Source organism: Carassius auratus, chromosome 9 (assembly GCF_003368295.1).
Source record: "Carassius auratus strain Wakin chromosome 9, ASM336829v1, whole genome shotgun sequence".
In the NCBI taxonomy this organism is placed as follows: domain Eukaryota; kingdom Metazoa; phylum Chordata; class Actinopteri; order Cypriniformes; family Cyprinidae; genus Carassius; species Carassius auratus.
Window position 1 is genome coordinate 11019164 of NC_039251.1, and position 16256 is coordinate 11035419.

General features: G+C 37.8%; 1 protein-coding gene across 22 annotated transcripts in view; it reads left to right on the plus strand.

Annotated features, from left to right (window-relative positions):
* Window positions 1-16051, plus strand: part of LOC113108333 (obscurin-like protein 1) — a 30273-nt gene extending 14222 nt beyond the window's left edge. For 15 of the 22 annotated variants that reach the window (XM_026271340.1, XM_026271341.1, XM_026271345.1 and 12 more), the window contains 21 exons: window positions 811-1086; window positions 1384-1659; window positions 2145-2420; window positions 2928-3203; window positions 3291-3563; window positions 3791-4066; window positions 4156-4431; window positions 4515-4790; window positions 5048-5323; window positions 5420-5689; window positions 5798-6064; window positions 6165-6434; window positions 6926-7192; window positions 8208-8474; window positions 12821-12933; window positions 13067-13220; window positions 13474-13635; window positions 13730-13834; window positions 14196-14462; window positions 14781-15050; window positions 15333-16051. In XM_026271340.1, the coding sequence (XP_026127125.1) occupies window positions 811-1086; window positions 1384-1659; window positions 2145-2420; window positions 2928-3203; window positions 3291-3563; window positions 3791-4066; window positions 4156-4431; window positions 4515-4790; window positions 5048-5323; window positions 5420-5689; window positions 5798-6064; window positions 6165-6434; window positions 6926-7192; window positions 8208-8474; window positions 12821-12933; window positions 13067-13220; window positions 13474-13635; window positions 13730-13834; window positions 14196-14462; window positions 14781-15050; window positions 15333-15343 (4904 nt within the window). In that variant the 3' untranslated portion in view covers window positions 15344-16051. The remainder of the gene's footprint in view (window positions 1-810; window positions 1087-1383; window positions 1660-2144; window positions 2421-2927; window positions 3204-3290; window positions 3564-3790; window positions 4067-4155; window positions 4432-4514; window positions 4791-5047; window positions 5324-5419; window positions 5690-5797; window positions 6065-6164; window positions 6435-6925; window positions 7193-8207; window positions 8475-12820; window positions 12934-13066; window positions 13221-13473; window positions 13636-13729; window positions 13835-14195; window positions 14463-14780; window positions 15051-15332) is intronic. The other 7 variants (XM_026271347.1, XM_026271352.1, XM_026271362.1 and 4 more) reach the window with 3 other exon arrangements.
* Window positions 16052-16256: the final 205 nt, after the last annotated feature.

The following is a 16256-nucleotide window of genomic DNA, read 5'->3' on the forward strand; positions in this document are numbered from 1 at the left end:
ACTGCTATTACAGGAATATAAAAAAATGGACAGATTGACATAAATGTAAGTGCAATAAGATAAAAAAGAGAGCAGAATTAGCAATCGCATGCTGTATGATAGGCAGTTTTCTGTGCGTGCGCTTCAGCTGTGTCAGTCAATGCGGCACCGATGCAATGAGTTCTTTTTCACCTCTTATTGCGTTTAATAACTATATTTAACATCATGCATGCCCCAAATTTGTGATCGCATGGCGCATACTGTCTGAGACAGGTGGCTTTCTCTGCGTGTGCTTCGCAATGTCAGTCAGTGCGAACACAAATACCGTAAAATACACTATACTAGTATTGTCAAAAGTACTCACTTACCAGGTACCAGAAGGTACTGCAGTTTTAAAAAGATCCATTTCCTGCTAACATTTGAGCGCTGCTGAGCAGATTCTTAAACACAGCTGAATGACCATAGTGTTCACACGCTCAACAGATATAACTGATTGGCTATAATGATCATCGCTTCACACTCTTCACAGAGTGCTCACACAGAAGCACATTAAAAAAGCTGTCTATCACCGTGGATCTGTCTATATGCAGATATATTAGGGATCCACTGATAGTCACAGTCAAACAGTCATATCTGTTGAGCGTGTGAACACTATGGTCATTCAGTTGAGTTTAAATTGCAGTACTGACTGGTACCGAAATCAGTACTTTTGACAACACTACATTATACTAGAGTTAAGTATCTAAAGATAGATCATTTATACTGTACCATCGCCACAATATACAGTGTCATAATGCTCAGCCCTACTTTATGCCATTCACACCTTTGTAGCTCCATCACTGAAGTTCATTCCAATTTCAGAAGTGGAGAAGAACAAGTCCACTGATGTAGACTCACCAAATGTTCTGAAATGTGATCTATCAGACGTTACCACAGAGGTGCTCTGGTGCAAAGATGGTAGAGAGCTGGCCCCAAACCCTGGGCTCAATTTCCAAACAGATGGAAATATGAGGAAACTAACTTTTCAATCAGCAGAAATGTCTGATACTGGAAACAACACCTGTCATGCTTCAGGTGATACTGTATCATTCAAGGTGGACATTCAAGGTGATTTTCACAACACTACCACACAATTAACTATTGTTTCATGGCATAATTAGATATTTCTTTCATTTCTAATCACTCCTGTTGAAAAACGTACCTCATGTAACGTCTTTACCATCCACTGAAACCCTGCTTCTCTCACTTCTTGATAACTTAATAGCAAGCCCTGTGACTAACACATTAGTAGGTTAAGACTGCCTAATTGTCTTTTGAAAGATTTGTAAACGATTCATGCTTTTTGGCACAAATTAAATTGTCAATAATCTACTTTTTTTTTTTTAATTTTCCAAATTTTCCCAGCACACCCTGTTAGGTTCTCAGCACTCCCAGAAATTGCAAGGAACAAGTTTATCGAAGCAGGCTGTCCCATTATACTTCAGTGTGAAATCTCAGACCCTACTGCCCAAGTTTCCTGGCTCAAAGATGGAGTCGAACTCCTACAAGACAGTGGACTTGACATCCAGTCCGAGGGCACTATGAGGAGAATGATCATCCAATCAGCTGAGCTCAAAAACTCAGGCATGTACAGCTGTGAGGCTGTAGATGATCGCGTAGCATTCAAGGTGGATGTTGCAGGTGATTTTGAGTCTACATACTTTCTCAAAACCACTAACAATGAGTCATATAACGCTTCATCCACTAAATGCTGTTTGCCCTAATCAGAGTTTAACAAAATAAACATTCATAACCAAATAATCAAAGCCCCTCTTGTTAAACACTAAAATGATCTCATCGCCATTTTACAAACTGTAAAAAGGATTATAAAGGTTTTTGAACATCTTCCGAATCACTTACTATACAATATTATTATATTGTATAGATAATGTCACCTAATTTAGACATGCTCATCAACTTATATGCTCAGAAGAATACACATTAGAACTACAGTAGCAAATAACATGAGATACGATCTCATGATATACACTCAGCAAAATGTCTCATTCATTAGCCATACGTAAGTTTTAATCTCTTTCATCATTTCATTTCATTTCATTAGTTTTTATATCTTAGAAAGGCTTTTTGGTAATTCTATGAATTTGACTGAACAAAAATCCTCTTAGCTCCACCAGCGATGTTCTCAGCTGTTCCTGAGATTGAGAAGAACAAGTCCGTTGAAGCAGGCTGGCCAATCATTCTCCAATGTGAGATATCTGATCCTACAGCCGTGGTCCAATGGTACAAGGATGGATTACAGCTCCTACCTCAATCTGGGGTTAACATCCAATCACAGCACACCACGAGGACACTGGTTATCCAGTCGGCAAATGTATCCCACACTGGGTTTTACAGTTGTAATACTGCTGATGATATCAGCGAATTTTTTGTGGATGTTAAAGGTGACATACAATATCCAAAGTATTTTGTTATATAACTAACAAATACATCATTTTGTAGAGTTCCGTTTTCATTGGGTGAAAGCATTCTTCTCTACCTTTCAACAGATCCATTCTTGCTGCTTTATGGGCTCCTTAACCATTTTCCTAATGCAGGAATATACCTGAAGCTTCACAAGTTTGTTTGCAGCATTTCCACCAACTACTACTATTCTTAAATGCTATTTAACCAGCATCTTGTTTCTCTTTATTTTTAAAGAAACCATTCACGCTGGGCAAGCATGTAACCTTTATTATCAGTGCTTAACAGCACTTAATTCTCACAAAGCTTACATTAACTGTATTCTCTTTTTCTGTGAATTACATTTGGCTTTTAGATTGAAGAAAGTTATACAGGGCTGCCCATGCAATCATCATCAGTGCTTGAATTGCATGCTTCACATCATACCTGTGTGACAAATTAAATGCAGCACAACATAAAAACTAAGGTCCATTTCCTTTACATTGCAGCACCTCCTGTGACATTTGCCTACATACCAGAAGATGATCTGCACAGAAATATTGTGGAACAAGACAATCTACTCCTTTGCTGTCAAGTGTCCAGGTCAGATGCTTCTGCACAATGGTACAAGGATGGAGTAGAGCTAAAGCCTAGTGACAACGTCCTCATAGAGGCAGAAAACACTATACGAAGACTGATCGTCCTGTCAGCTCAACTCACAGATTCTGGGATGTACACCTGTCGTGCTGGAGATAGTGCATTAACATTTAAAGTTAATGTAAGAGGTGAGTAAATATGTCTATATTCATACCAACAACTCAAAATCTGATCAAATGTACAAGGCTGTGTAACAAATTTATTTTGTTTCACAGAACCTCCAGTGATGATTGTATATCCCAAGGAAGATGTCCACCTTGATCGCTATGTTCCTGAAGAAATTGTCCTCAGCTGTGAACTTTCACGGCCAAATGGAAAGGTGACATGGTTCAAGGATGGACAGAAACTACAGGAGAGTGAAAACATAAAGCTAAAGTCAGAGGGTCCGTACAGACGATTAAAAATTCTGCGCAGTGGTGTTGAGGACTCAGGAGAATATGTCTGTGACACAGCTGATGATTCAATATTCTTCAATCTAAACATTAAAGGTATCAACTTTAGGTTTAAAATATATTGCATGTAGAGATTTCTGATGTCAGCCAGAAGGAAGGTTCTTGCAGATCAGATCGAGACATTCATTTAAATGACAGATTACAAAGACTTTTTTTAAATCTTGGAATACCATGCATTGATGAATTTGCATGAAGTGAGAATGATCAGGAACATGCATTAGGAAAGTAAATAAGGTCCATTTTGATGTCATGTTTCCCTATAGAACCACCAGTGCGCATAGTTTCTCCAAGCCAGTCCCAAATGGAACTTTGCCAACAGACTTCTGAGAGGATGGTCCTGAGCTGTGAAATCTCTAGACCGAACGCCACTGTACGTTGGTATCGAGATGGACTTGAAGTGGAGGAGAGTGACAGCCTAATTCTGGAGGTTGATGGTGTCTATAGGAGACTTATTATCCCAAAACCCACTGTCAAAGACTCTGCAGAATATGTCTGTGACACTGCTGATGACTCAGTGACCTTCTTTGTAAACATCGCAGGTTTGTCAAAGACCCTCTATTTAATAATCAATAATAATAAAAACAGCTTCAGTTCTCAATGTCCATAATGACTTTATTTCTTCATGCAGAGCCACCAGTTAGATTTATTCGACCAAGGAAAATGGCTTATGGAGTAGATAAACTTGTTGGGGACATTGTGGTTCTTGAGTGTGAAGTGTCTCGACCAAATGCTGAAGTTAGTTGGAAGAAGGATGCAGAAGAGATTGAGGAGAACAGCAACATAACTATCACAGAGGATGGCACAAGTCGACAGTTAACCATTCACTCCGCAACTTTTGAGGATGCAGGGCAATATGTCTGTGATGCTAGAGATGATGTGATGGATTTCCTAGTGAAAATCAAAGGTACATTTCAGAGATAAGCAGATTAAAATGCTTTGATGAATCCATCACTGCAACTAAATAAAATGTTACCCTCTTCCTTCCAGATCCACCACTAAAAATTCTGCGGAAAGCTGACATAGAAACAAAACGCAGATTTGTAGTATCTGATGCCATTGTGTTAAAATGTGAGATCTCAAGACCAAATGGGGTGGTCAGTTGGCTGAAAGACAATGAAAAGATTGAGGGAAATGAGCATTTCATCTTTGAAGAGGAAGGAACATTCAGATCCCTGATTGTCCTGAGCGCTGAGTTGAAGGACTCAGGGGACTACATGTGTGATGCACAAGATGATAATGTTATCTTTAGTGTTACTGTAGAAGGTACTGCTTGTTAAAAGGCAATGTAAACTATGAAAAGCATGCACATGCTCGTTCAAAGAAAATATACAAAACTTTACCTGTACCTTTAGCTTGTCACTGGGGCAGTATCTTATTCGCCCAGTACCATTAGGCATAGATAAGGTACACCGTACTTTTAAGGGTACTGCCCCATTGACAAACTGCTGTTCCTCCCAACGATTTGTGCATTAGATCAGAAGAGTTATGAAAAAAAATCACTTTTTTTTTTTTTTGCTCAGAGGCTCCAGTGTCTATTGTTGGAAATTCAGAGAAGCCAGAACACCACATTTTAATGACAGGAGATGAGCTTATCCTGGAATGTGAGGTATCCCGAGTAAATGCCATAGTCCAGTGGTACTTCAATGGACGTTTACTGCAAGAGGACTCACGCACACACATCAAAAGCAGAGACACAACGAGGAAGCTTGTGATATCAGAACTTCAGACATCTGACTCTGGAGACTATCTGTGCGATGCCATTGATGACAAAATGACCACTAGACTAACAGTTCAAGGTAGATTTACCAGTTGCATAGCCAAGAAAACACAATTTTAAATATGTTAATTAAAACACTGTGCACACAATCACATTTTTTTTTTCTTTTTCATAGAACCACCATTCAAATTCATCAAAAAAGATGAAAGAACAAATATTTCAGCCTATGAAGAAGACAGTGTGACACTACGTGCCACTGTTAACAGGGTCAATGCCTCGGTTAAATGGCAGAGAGGCCATGATCCAGTCAGAGGTGATCGTTTCCACACAACAAGTGATGGTAACAGTCACTACCTCACTATTAACCCTCTTAAGAGATGTGATACTGGAGAATACACATGTCATGTGGGATCTGACAAAATGCAATTCAGTGTCCACATAAAAGGTAAGACCAGGGAATGGGCTGTGACATTCTACAACTCTACAAAATGTTAAATGTGACTGCTTGTAAAATATCTCTAGAAAAAAGTTGTCTAAATTGTCTCCTAATCAGCAATGAAAGTGAAATTCTCCAAACCACTAGACAACGTAGTGGGACTCAAAGGTAGTGATGTGGTTTTAAAATGTGAACTGTACAAGTCAAAAGGAGATGTTCAGTGGCTTAAGGGCAGCCAAGAGATCGCACCAAACAGACATTTTACAATCAGAGCTGAGGGTCGAGTGAGAAGCCTGACTATACATGATGTGACAGAAGATGATGCAGGAGAGTATGCTTGTGAATCTAAAGATGAAAGGACATCGGCAACTGTAGTGGTCAACGGTAAATTTAATTCTACCAAAGGACTTGCATTAATCTGCATAAATCTTAATCTGAAATCACAGATCAATTTTGTGCCATTTCCTTCTCTTCTCTTCCCAAGTTCCTCGCATTGTGGAGTTTATTGGAGAGCTACACAACATAACTGTCATGGAAGGAGAAGACGCAATATTTAAGTGTGTGGTATCTCCAGAGGATGCAAAGTTGGCCTGGTTTAAGAATGGCCAGCCGATTTCATCAAATGAGAAGTTCAACATCTCAAGTAATGGATTATGCCATATGCTGCATATCAACAACTGCGTAGTCTCAGATAGCTGCAAGTTGACAGCCGATGCTGAAGGTGTGATTTCCAGAGCTATCCTACAGGTCCAAGGTAGAATTCCATCCATTATTATTTGACTGCATAACTTGATTTTCGCCTGCTTACAAATCAATCAGAATGCGACTCATGAACATGTATTCTTAGCATCAACCTATGAAGTAACCAATTAAATAATGGGTAATTTTCTAAATAATATTTGGAATGCATAGAGTGGTATATTTTAAGAGCCTAGGCAGGTCTTTAATGCCATGTCAACATGTTTGAGTTTAATAATGACCCTTTCAGACATGCCTGAATTGTTGAAAAGGTGCTTATGATGGCTTGTGCTTAACAGCTTCTCCAGTTAGAATTCCACTCTTAACTGACAGAGACAAGTGTTACTACAGCACATAGCAATGTAGAATGAGGAGCTGTACTCCAAGCACATGAAATAATGTCATTCTCATGGGCTCTGCTTATTGGGTTTTGAAATATAAAGACTTTTCTAAAGTGTTAAAATGCAACGAGAAAAGATCTCATCCTTTAGCCTTCTCTTTATTCAGAGGCTCAGGTGCTTTTCACGAAGAACATGGACCCGGTGGTTGCAGAGGAGTTTGGTGAGGCAACACTTGAGGTGGAGGTCAGCCTTGAGACTGCGGAGGTGCAGTGGATGAGACAAGGAGTGGTTATACATCCAGGGTCCAAATTCACCCTGAAGCAGAATGGCCGAAAACGTTCTCTCACAATCCACAAACTCACCCTTTCAGACCGCGGCACCTACAGCTGTGAAACGCTCCATGACCGCACACAAGCCAAGCTCACTGTGGAACGTGAGTCTGCACTGCCGCTTTCTTTCTCACTATGTGCTGTTGTTAGCATTTCTTTATGGTGATGGTCCCTCATAACTGCCCGTTGCGATGTTGTTGTCTTAAACAAACTGAATCAAGTGACCAAGAGTAATGCGAGCAGGAGGCAGCTACTTTAGTGACACTTGTTCCACAGTTTGACAGCAGCTAACAGGTGACTGGCACACTACTTACTGAGTCCTGGGAAACAGCTTTCTGTATTGACATTAGATCAGAAGAGTTATGATAATTTAATTAAGCATGCCAAATGAGAACTGGATCAAGAGCTGGTAAAAGGTCCTGGCTAAGTAACCTTTTAATTCCTCTTAGTTGCCTGTGAAACACAGATATTATGAGAGGAGGATGCAAGTTTCATGTGGCTCTACTCATAACTGATTTCCGTTGCCTTCAATACATTTATTAGCCAGTCTTATTTCAAACTTATCATACAACATGTTTAATATCTCTTCACATACCTTTTCTAGATAAAATTGATTTCCTCTTTAGAAAATAAGCAATTAATTACCAGTGATATACATTCTTTTCAGGATAGGTCAAGACTATGAAGCTGTGTTATTCAAATGAGCAAGTGATGAGAGAAAGTCTGCACTTTGGCTGTTCCTGGCACCAACTATGAATCTGGATCTGTTTTCATTGCAGCTAAATTTATGCACTGGCCTTCAAAATCTAGGGTGGTGTCACCAACTCTCTAAAATAAACCCCTCTTTTCCGCGGGGAATGCCTGTCTGCCTGTCTGTTTTGGAAAACTTAAAAAAATGTTGGCATAGCCCTGATCGAAGGCAGGATTTAGTGTATTGCTAACACCATGCGGACAAAACCGTGCCAACTAATTCAACAACTGTTGCTCTATTTTTTCTCTTTATTACCTTTCGCTTTCATCTTAATCTCTCTTTATTTTACAAAAAAGTATCTGATATCTAATTGCATCACCATTGAAAAATACTTTTCTTGCATTTAACAACCTGTGCTTCTCACACAGCACGAAAAATCAAGATTCGGAAAGGTCTAACTGAGATCCAGACTTACGAACGGGAGACGGCTTCTTTTGAGGTGGAGCTGTCACATGGCAATGTGGATGGTGTGTGGCAGAAGGATGGACACATTCTCAAAAACAACAACCGCTTGCGTATGACAGCAAAAGGACGAGTACACAGCCTAACCATCGCCAACCTGACCTTGGATGACACTGGCAGCTACATATTCTCTGTTGAGAACATCAGATCACGCGCAAGATTGGAAGTTAAAGGTATTGTGCAAATGAAAACTATGTTTATAGCAGAAACATAAAGGGGAGGTTCATTCCTAAAAGGAAAGTTAAGTCATTATTTACATTATTTAGCAGGTGTTGTTCTAATGCTGTATGCCCTTCTTACTTTTTCAGACCACAAAATAAGAAATTATCTAAAATGTTTTTATCTACATACTGTAATGGCAGTGAAAAGCAACCAGCTACAAACTTGATCACAAAATGATCCCATGCAACTAGTGCTTTCTTCGCAGTAGTAAATATATTTGTTGTGTTCCAGTTGTAGCAACAACAAAATGAGTTTGCATTTTCACAGCATCAGCTTTCATTCTGACAACTGGAGTTCGGGTCTGGAGATACTCACCTCAGAGAAGAAAATACAAATACAAATATACTTTTTGTTTTTTTTCTAGATTTTGTGGTTTGTGTGGGATTTTTATTAATCATGATTGATGTCAGAACTATTTATTTATGTATTGTTTACTATATTTTACCTTTTGTGGTCTAAAAAAGAAAGAGGTGCATACTATTTTAATGTTTTTTTTATATATTTTTACATTTTATGGCTGCCCCATAATACCAGAATAGACTTGGTTGAACAAAATGTTATTAGTCTCAGAAAAAAATAAAAACACACAGTCACACAGATCATTAATGGCTAGTCTATGTGGTAGACTAATACAGTACATCAGGCAGGACATTCAAACAGTCACCATATATCATATATCGACCTCTAATATGACTTATCATCTGAAATATGTTAGTAGCAGCAACTTTACATGGCTGCTCAATCTAATATTAACCTAGAGAAATGTGTGCTGTTCAAGTGTCTGTGGAGTGTGTCTGAACAGTACTGCTCACTGAAGGACAGATGGAGATGCACTCACTTACCCTTAAAATACTCTGTAATTTTTGGGCAAACAAATAAGATTAATACACCTTTAGAATCTGTAAAGACTCTACATTTATTTGTGTGCACACACAATAACAACAAAACATTGTGCTTTTGTAAAATAATGAAAGCAAACAGGATGTGCTTTCTGCTGTTTTGGTCTCTATGAACTCTGTGTATGCTTGCCTTAAAGACATAAATATATATATTTGTGAAATGTCTATTTTCAAATGAACCATTTCAAATGGAAAACAAGTACTCTCAAATTACATAATCTGTATGCAGGGCCATCCTTAGCTGATGCAGGGCCCACTACAAGGTAGGGTATTCGCGTTCTGGGGCAGGGGCTGAAGTGTCACCAACTTCTCTTTCAAAGAAAACAAAGAAAGCACTAGTTCATCAATGAATCAGGCTATTAAAATGTTAATGCAACCTCCTTAAGTCTCATTATTATGATTTAAATAAGTTATTAATAAATGTGCGATTAGTCGACTAATGCTTCCAATTAACGACTAGTAGTCAACCAGAAAAATCTTTAGTCGAGGGCAGCCCTAGTTTTAATTTGTGTAAATCATTTGTGAAAACAAGAAAAATTTACTAGAATAGCAACACTGCACTAGATATTAAGACTGTAAAAAGACAAAATACACTTAAAGACACATTGGGCCCTATTTTAACGATCTAAAAGCAAAGTGTAAAGTGCATGGCCCAGGTATACATATACATACAGTGTATATATATATATATATATAAAATTTTATTAGCCTACAAAAAAATCTTATGCATTGCAATCCTTTAATTTTTTTATATTTGGCATGTTTGTGTGCTGCTATGTGTCCCTGTGTTTAATAAGCAGCGTGTACGCGCATTGCAGACCTGCTTATACTAACATGCTCTTTAAATAACAAAGAATAACATTGCGCCAGACTTTAGACCAGGTTTGAGTTGGTCTATAGCACACTCTATTTTCAGGTCCTTAAAATAGCAATGCACCAGCAATGCACCTGAACACACTTCTTTTTTAGACCAGCACGCCCATGGACGCACAAATGGGTGCAAATGCATTTGCTAATTAAATGACTTGGCGCTCGATGGGAAAATGCGAAAATGCGCCGGACTGAGACTTGGAAACACACTTGCACTGCGCCTTGCGTCGCATTGCGCCGGCTGTATGACAGGGCCCACAATCTGAGACCAAGTCTTAAAGGGGTCATGAATTGAGAAAACATATTTCCTTGCTCTTTTGAAATACAAGAGCTCATTTGTACTATAAAAACATCCTGTAAGTTTCAGAACTCAAATCTTCCATATTAGTCCAAAACCAAGCCAAGCTGCCAAAATGACGCATTTCGAATTTTATCTCAGTATGACATCATAGTGCAATGAAAGACAGCCTCTGCAGAATATTAACAACACTTCATTGGGGAAAAATCTTTTGCCCTTGCCCTCCTTTTGATCCTAACACTGTATCTACACTGGGTGTAAGCAGTGTGACTCTATGTGACTAAAGACAATAGAATTCTTTATAATCTGTTATTCTGTTTACACCAAGTGGCAACCTTCTGGTCTCTCTCGTGAAACCAACACGAAGTAACTAAACTGCAATTCATCGACTGGCCGCTAGAGGCTGGCTCCAAACGGGAGTCAGTACCATAGACTCCACATGTTAAAATGCCAAACTTTACAGCATAAAGAAAAAAAAAATGTTCACAGCCTGGTATAAAAAGTGGTTTTGGTCTATATAGTTAATTTTGCCCTTCACAACAACTGTGAGGGGGTGAATTTTCTTATAAATCATCCGTTTAAATTATATTAAGCCTCGATTATCTGGGAGTAACGTGCTGTGACGTCCGGCTCTGCCCACTTTGAGCTACAGAAACGCTCTTCAGAAACCTACAGATGACATCATGGACACTACTGTACGTCCATGTTTTTATACAGTCTATGGTTTACACTAGACACACCAGACAGCGCAATGTGGCAAATCCCAGTCAGCAAACTGGAGCCTCATTCTATTTCTGATGTGAGCACATTCCGCATGCAGTGTAGACAGAATCACTGATTATAGTGGGTTCAATCGCCTTTAGTCACGTTGCATTGAGCCAGTATAGACACAGTGTAACTTTACAAAAGCACTAACAATGTTAGTTTGTTCACTTGATTTAATTGTGGATTTATTTTAACTAATTATAACTAAATTATTTTTGTTTATGTAAAATCTTGCTAACATTCTAAGTAGACATAAGAGAACATTATAAAAAACAAGAAATTACACACATAAACTGGAAATTTAGATTTAAAATACTCATCTGGGATTCAGTGTTAAAATACTTTCTAGTTTAAAGTGGAAGGACAACTAAAAGTATGTAGCCTAATTGATATGCTGACTTCTATTTGGCTGTGTGGCACCTTTAAAACATTACTTTTGTTTATTTAAGCTGCCTGACATCAACTCCAGGCTCAACCGATGACATGAGTTCAAGGCAGGACAACTCTTATTTTGAAGTGTTATTTATTGTTAGTTTAGAAAACCTGTTTGTGAACTAGTGGTGCAGAAATTACACAAATGCTAAAGTGATTTAGCAGTTCTGTAAGATTTAGCCACTGATTTAAACCATCTGTATCCTTTTAACCAGACCTTCTCTCCAACACCCTATACTGTACAAAAACAGGCACCCAAAATTATCTGAAACACATATCCATAATCCTTAAATAACCTACGAAGGTCATGCATATACTCATATTAATTTATAGCGCCAAGGTATACTGGCTTGCAATAATCTGTATCTTGTTTCTTAATTGCTTTGGCAACAATTAACATATAAGGGGTGGAATTTGGCCATGATCAACAAGTCGTAGGAGGTAAGACAGTCCAGAGCAATGATGTAAGTCTCAAACTGGTTAAATTTCAGACGCTGATGACAGTACAATGGCATGGACAGACAGCTTTGCTACTGCTCTTACCATGTGTCAGGTTACACATATAAAAAGATACAGATCACATGATCAGACTACAGCTACCGAAACATTTTAAACATTCACAAGCATAAGGTGCCGGTGTAAGGTAATCTCTTCTATGCCAAGTCACTCAATAGGGCTTATCCTTTGGAGTCACAGAGCTGTCACTGAGGATGACAATAACGTGTAAAAGCCACAACAACAAAGGACTCATCTCAAAGTCCTCTAGGCACAAAGCTGAGGTATGGTTAAACGATAAGCTCCTGTTGTACCAGACAGATTGATATGTAGACAGCTGATTCATATGATCGCAAAAGTCAAACGGGGCAACCATAGGTAAACTGTCAAAAATAATACGAAATATTGACAGGCTTTGAAGATCACAGCCTTTCAAATTTGATCAAAATAGTTTTGTCATTGGGTTTGCCTAATAAAATGTGTATATCTAGCAAGTTTTCATGTCAAAAGGCTGACAAGACTTCCTTTGCTTCCTCAGAAATTCCAGTAACAATTCTGAAAAAGCTTGAGGATATCAGGCAACCAGAAGGATCTGGCATAACCCTTGAATGTGAGCTCTCACGCCACAACGTGGAAGTCAAGTGGACAAAGGTAAAGTCACATTAAATCCTCAGCTGTACTGTAAATAAAATAAAAAAGCCATAAGCCAAATACTACTAATAATTATGTGGGGGGAAAAACTTGTATAAAATGAATTGGTGGGGTGGGGGTCTTCTTCTTTCAGAATGAAGTTCAGCTTAAACCAGGAAAGAATCATCGCATTTACTCGATGGGAAGAAAGTGCTTTCTACAGATACTGAAGTGTGAGCTGGGAGACTCTGGTTTATATGTGTGTGATGCTGGGGATGCCACTACCTCCTGTTCAGTGGATATCTATGGTAAAAGCAGAAAGTCTTAGATTATCACCACAATAATCTGCAGATTATATAGTTTCCTGATTATTTAAAACTAAATTTTAGCTATATCTTAATCACGCTGCTGAAGTTATTCACTCGAAGAACAACATTGCCATCTACTGGTACAGAGGTGAAATTAATAACATGGAAGCATTTACCTTTGATTTGTTTTAAATGAGTACTTTACTTTGTGAAATTATGCAATGCATTTTTATGTTTATTAACATTTCAACAGAGAGGGAGCTTGAGATACTACAAAGCTTAGAGGATCTGGATATTCAAGAAGGTCAGAATGCAGTGTTCATGTGTGAAGTGTCCCTGGACGATGTGCCCGGAGAGTGGTATAAAAATGCCGAGAAGATAAAACCAACCAGTACCGTTAAGATTCGTCAGGAAGGTTATTGTAGCACCTGTTGCTAAACTTTATCAACAAAATATTTAAATCAGTATCTGATTATAAATTTCCTGAACCATTTATTTTTCCTACTTAGGGACAAAGCACTTCCTCCTCATATGCAATGTTAAAGAAGACGATTCTGGAGAGATCAAGTTTGTTGCCAAAAATCTCGAGACTACAGCTAACCTTGAGGTGGAAGGTCTGTATTTTGTTTAAGTCAAGCATTCACTACAAATCCAAAGCTAGTCACCCCCTTTGATGACAAGTCACAAATGCTATGACATTTCAAATTGGCCAACCAGACGTTGGATATTTACACTTTCCCGACAAGTGAGAAAGCAGGGATGGCAAAAAACCAAGCACTGTTTCACACATATATATATATGTATATATATATATATATATATATATATATATATATATATATATATATATATATATATATATATATATATATATATATATATATATATATATATATATTATTTTATTTTTTTATTATTGCACTGTAAAGAATTAACTTAAAACTCACTTACAACTACAACTTTTCATTTCTAAAGCACTACCAGCAAACATTGTGAAACCACTTCAAGACAAGACTGCTCTGGAAAAGACCCGCGTCATACTGGACTGCACTGTGACCAATCCACGTTGCAGCATTCGCTGGTATAAGGGACCGAATGTCATCCTGCCCTCAGAGCGCTTTGAGATCTGCAGTGAAGGGTGCTATCGAAAACTTGTGATTCAGCAGGTGTTGCAAGAAGATGAGGGCACCTACAGTGTCCAAGTTGGAAACTACACATCTTCAGCAAAACTAACTGTTGAAGGTGAGGCAAATTCTGCCATTTTACACCCATTATGGATCCATTGACAGCACAGAATTTCATAATTAGTCTAAAATCTGATTTAAACCATATCTGCCATGCTCTAAAAAATGGCATATTTATGTTGGTTTCATAGATAAAATGTGAATTGTGCACGTTATGGCAACAAAAATTGCTACCTGCATGCTGATTTTGCTAAATTTGATTGTGAAATACTGATTTTGAAATATTAATAGTATTGTATAGGAACTGCTTTTTATTTTAATAAAAAAAAAAAACACTGCATTAAAGGTATGATTGTCACTTCTTCTGTTGAAACAGCTCAGTCAGTTCTAATAGTGAGAGAGCTGCAGGATGTGGATGTGATCGCTCCTGCAGATGCAAGCTTTGAATGTGAAGTATCTTTGCCTGTGGACAAGGCACCTACCTGGACCCTGAATGGGGAGACACTGCATCCTGGTCCTAAAGTTGTGGTGGAGAAAAATGGAACCATTCATAGGCTCATTCTCAAACAAACATCCGAAGACATGAGCGGCACAGTATGCTTTATCACAGAGAGAGTCAAAAGCACCGCACATCTGAAAGTCATAAGTAAGTCGTATATTTTATTATAGTAGATATAATGCATGTTTATAACTTGCCAAGTAAAAGTTTACAATATGTGCTTATACTGTACATATATTTGGTAAAATTACCTTTACTCCGAATAGAAGATGTTTTTGATGCCTATTCTTAGACATGGAGTCCGGACTTGTTTTAATAAGAACTTGATACACTTAATAGCTTGGGGTCATGTGATTTACATTGGTATCTAGCTGAGGGTAAGGGTTTATCAAGTGACTGCTGACTTGTTAATCTTTTTCTTTTTGGCAGGTAACCGCTGAGCTGTAATACTCGACTACGCCACTTTTTAAATACAAAAATACCAAATGAAATGATGAAACTATTATCTGTTTTAATGTGTCTGATAGAGATAGGATTATCATTAATTTATTTGAAATGCAAATTTAAAATCGTTATTATGCTGTTTTACACATCGTATCCTGCTCTACATTCATTACATAATAATTGTCAAGTTTTTCTAAATTTATTATCTCAAACATTGTGCTTAATAGGCTACACAAAACGAACAACAGACACCCAGACGTGTATTTCATCCATGTTGTTACTGCTTAAATGTCTTGCACATTAATTTGGTATTTAATTTAGAAATTTGTGTACTACTGTATATCCTTGTATAGATATGCTTTGTGTCGTTTTTTAAATTCTTGTTTGTGGGATGCAGATTGAAGTGAGGTTAAGGCGAAATAAAAATCTGCAGGGCCAAAGATGATCAAAAGAGGGTTTGGGACGGAAAGTAACTTTAGCATATATAACAAATACACTGAATTCAATAATACAGACGTTTTACAAGCTAGAGAAACATTTACAAATAAATGAAAACGGTTTTGATAGCTTTAGTTGTTTGCTTCTGTTGTAATCAGAAGGTATGTCACAATTTTTGCCTTTTTCTGAAGAATCCAGATTTCCAAAAGTGCTGCAATTTTCCCTTGTTAAGCAATATCTTTCAATAAAACTTAAAATCAAATTTCCTTGAGGAGTATTCTAATGTCTTTTTTTAGTGAACTGTCAATACTGCAATCCATAAAGGAAAGTTACATACATTACTTATATTCTCTGTTCATTTACACACTTACGTACCGATAGGCTTATGGCTTTCTTAAACTTCATAGAAACATTTCTATATTTTACCAGTGCACTCTCTAGTGTAGTCCTATTACAGAGAGAGAAAAAAAA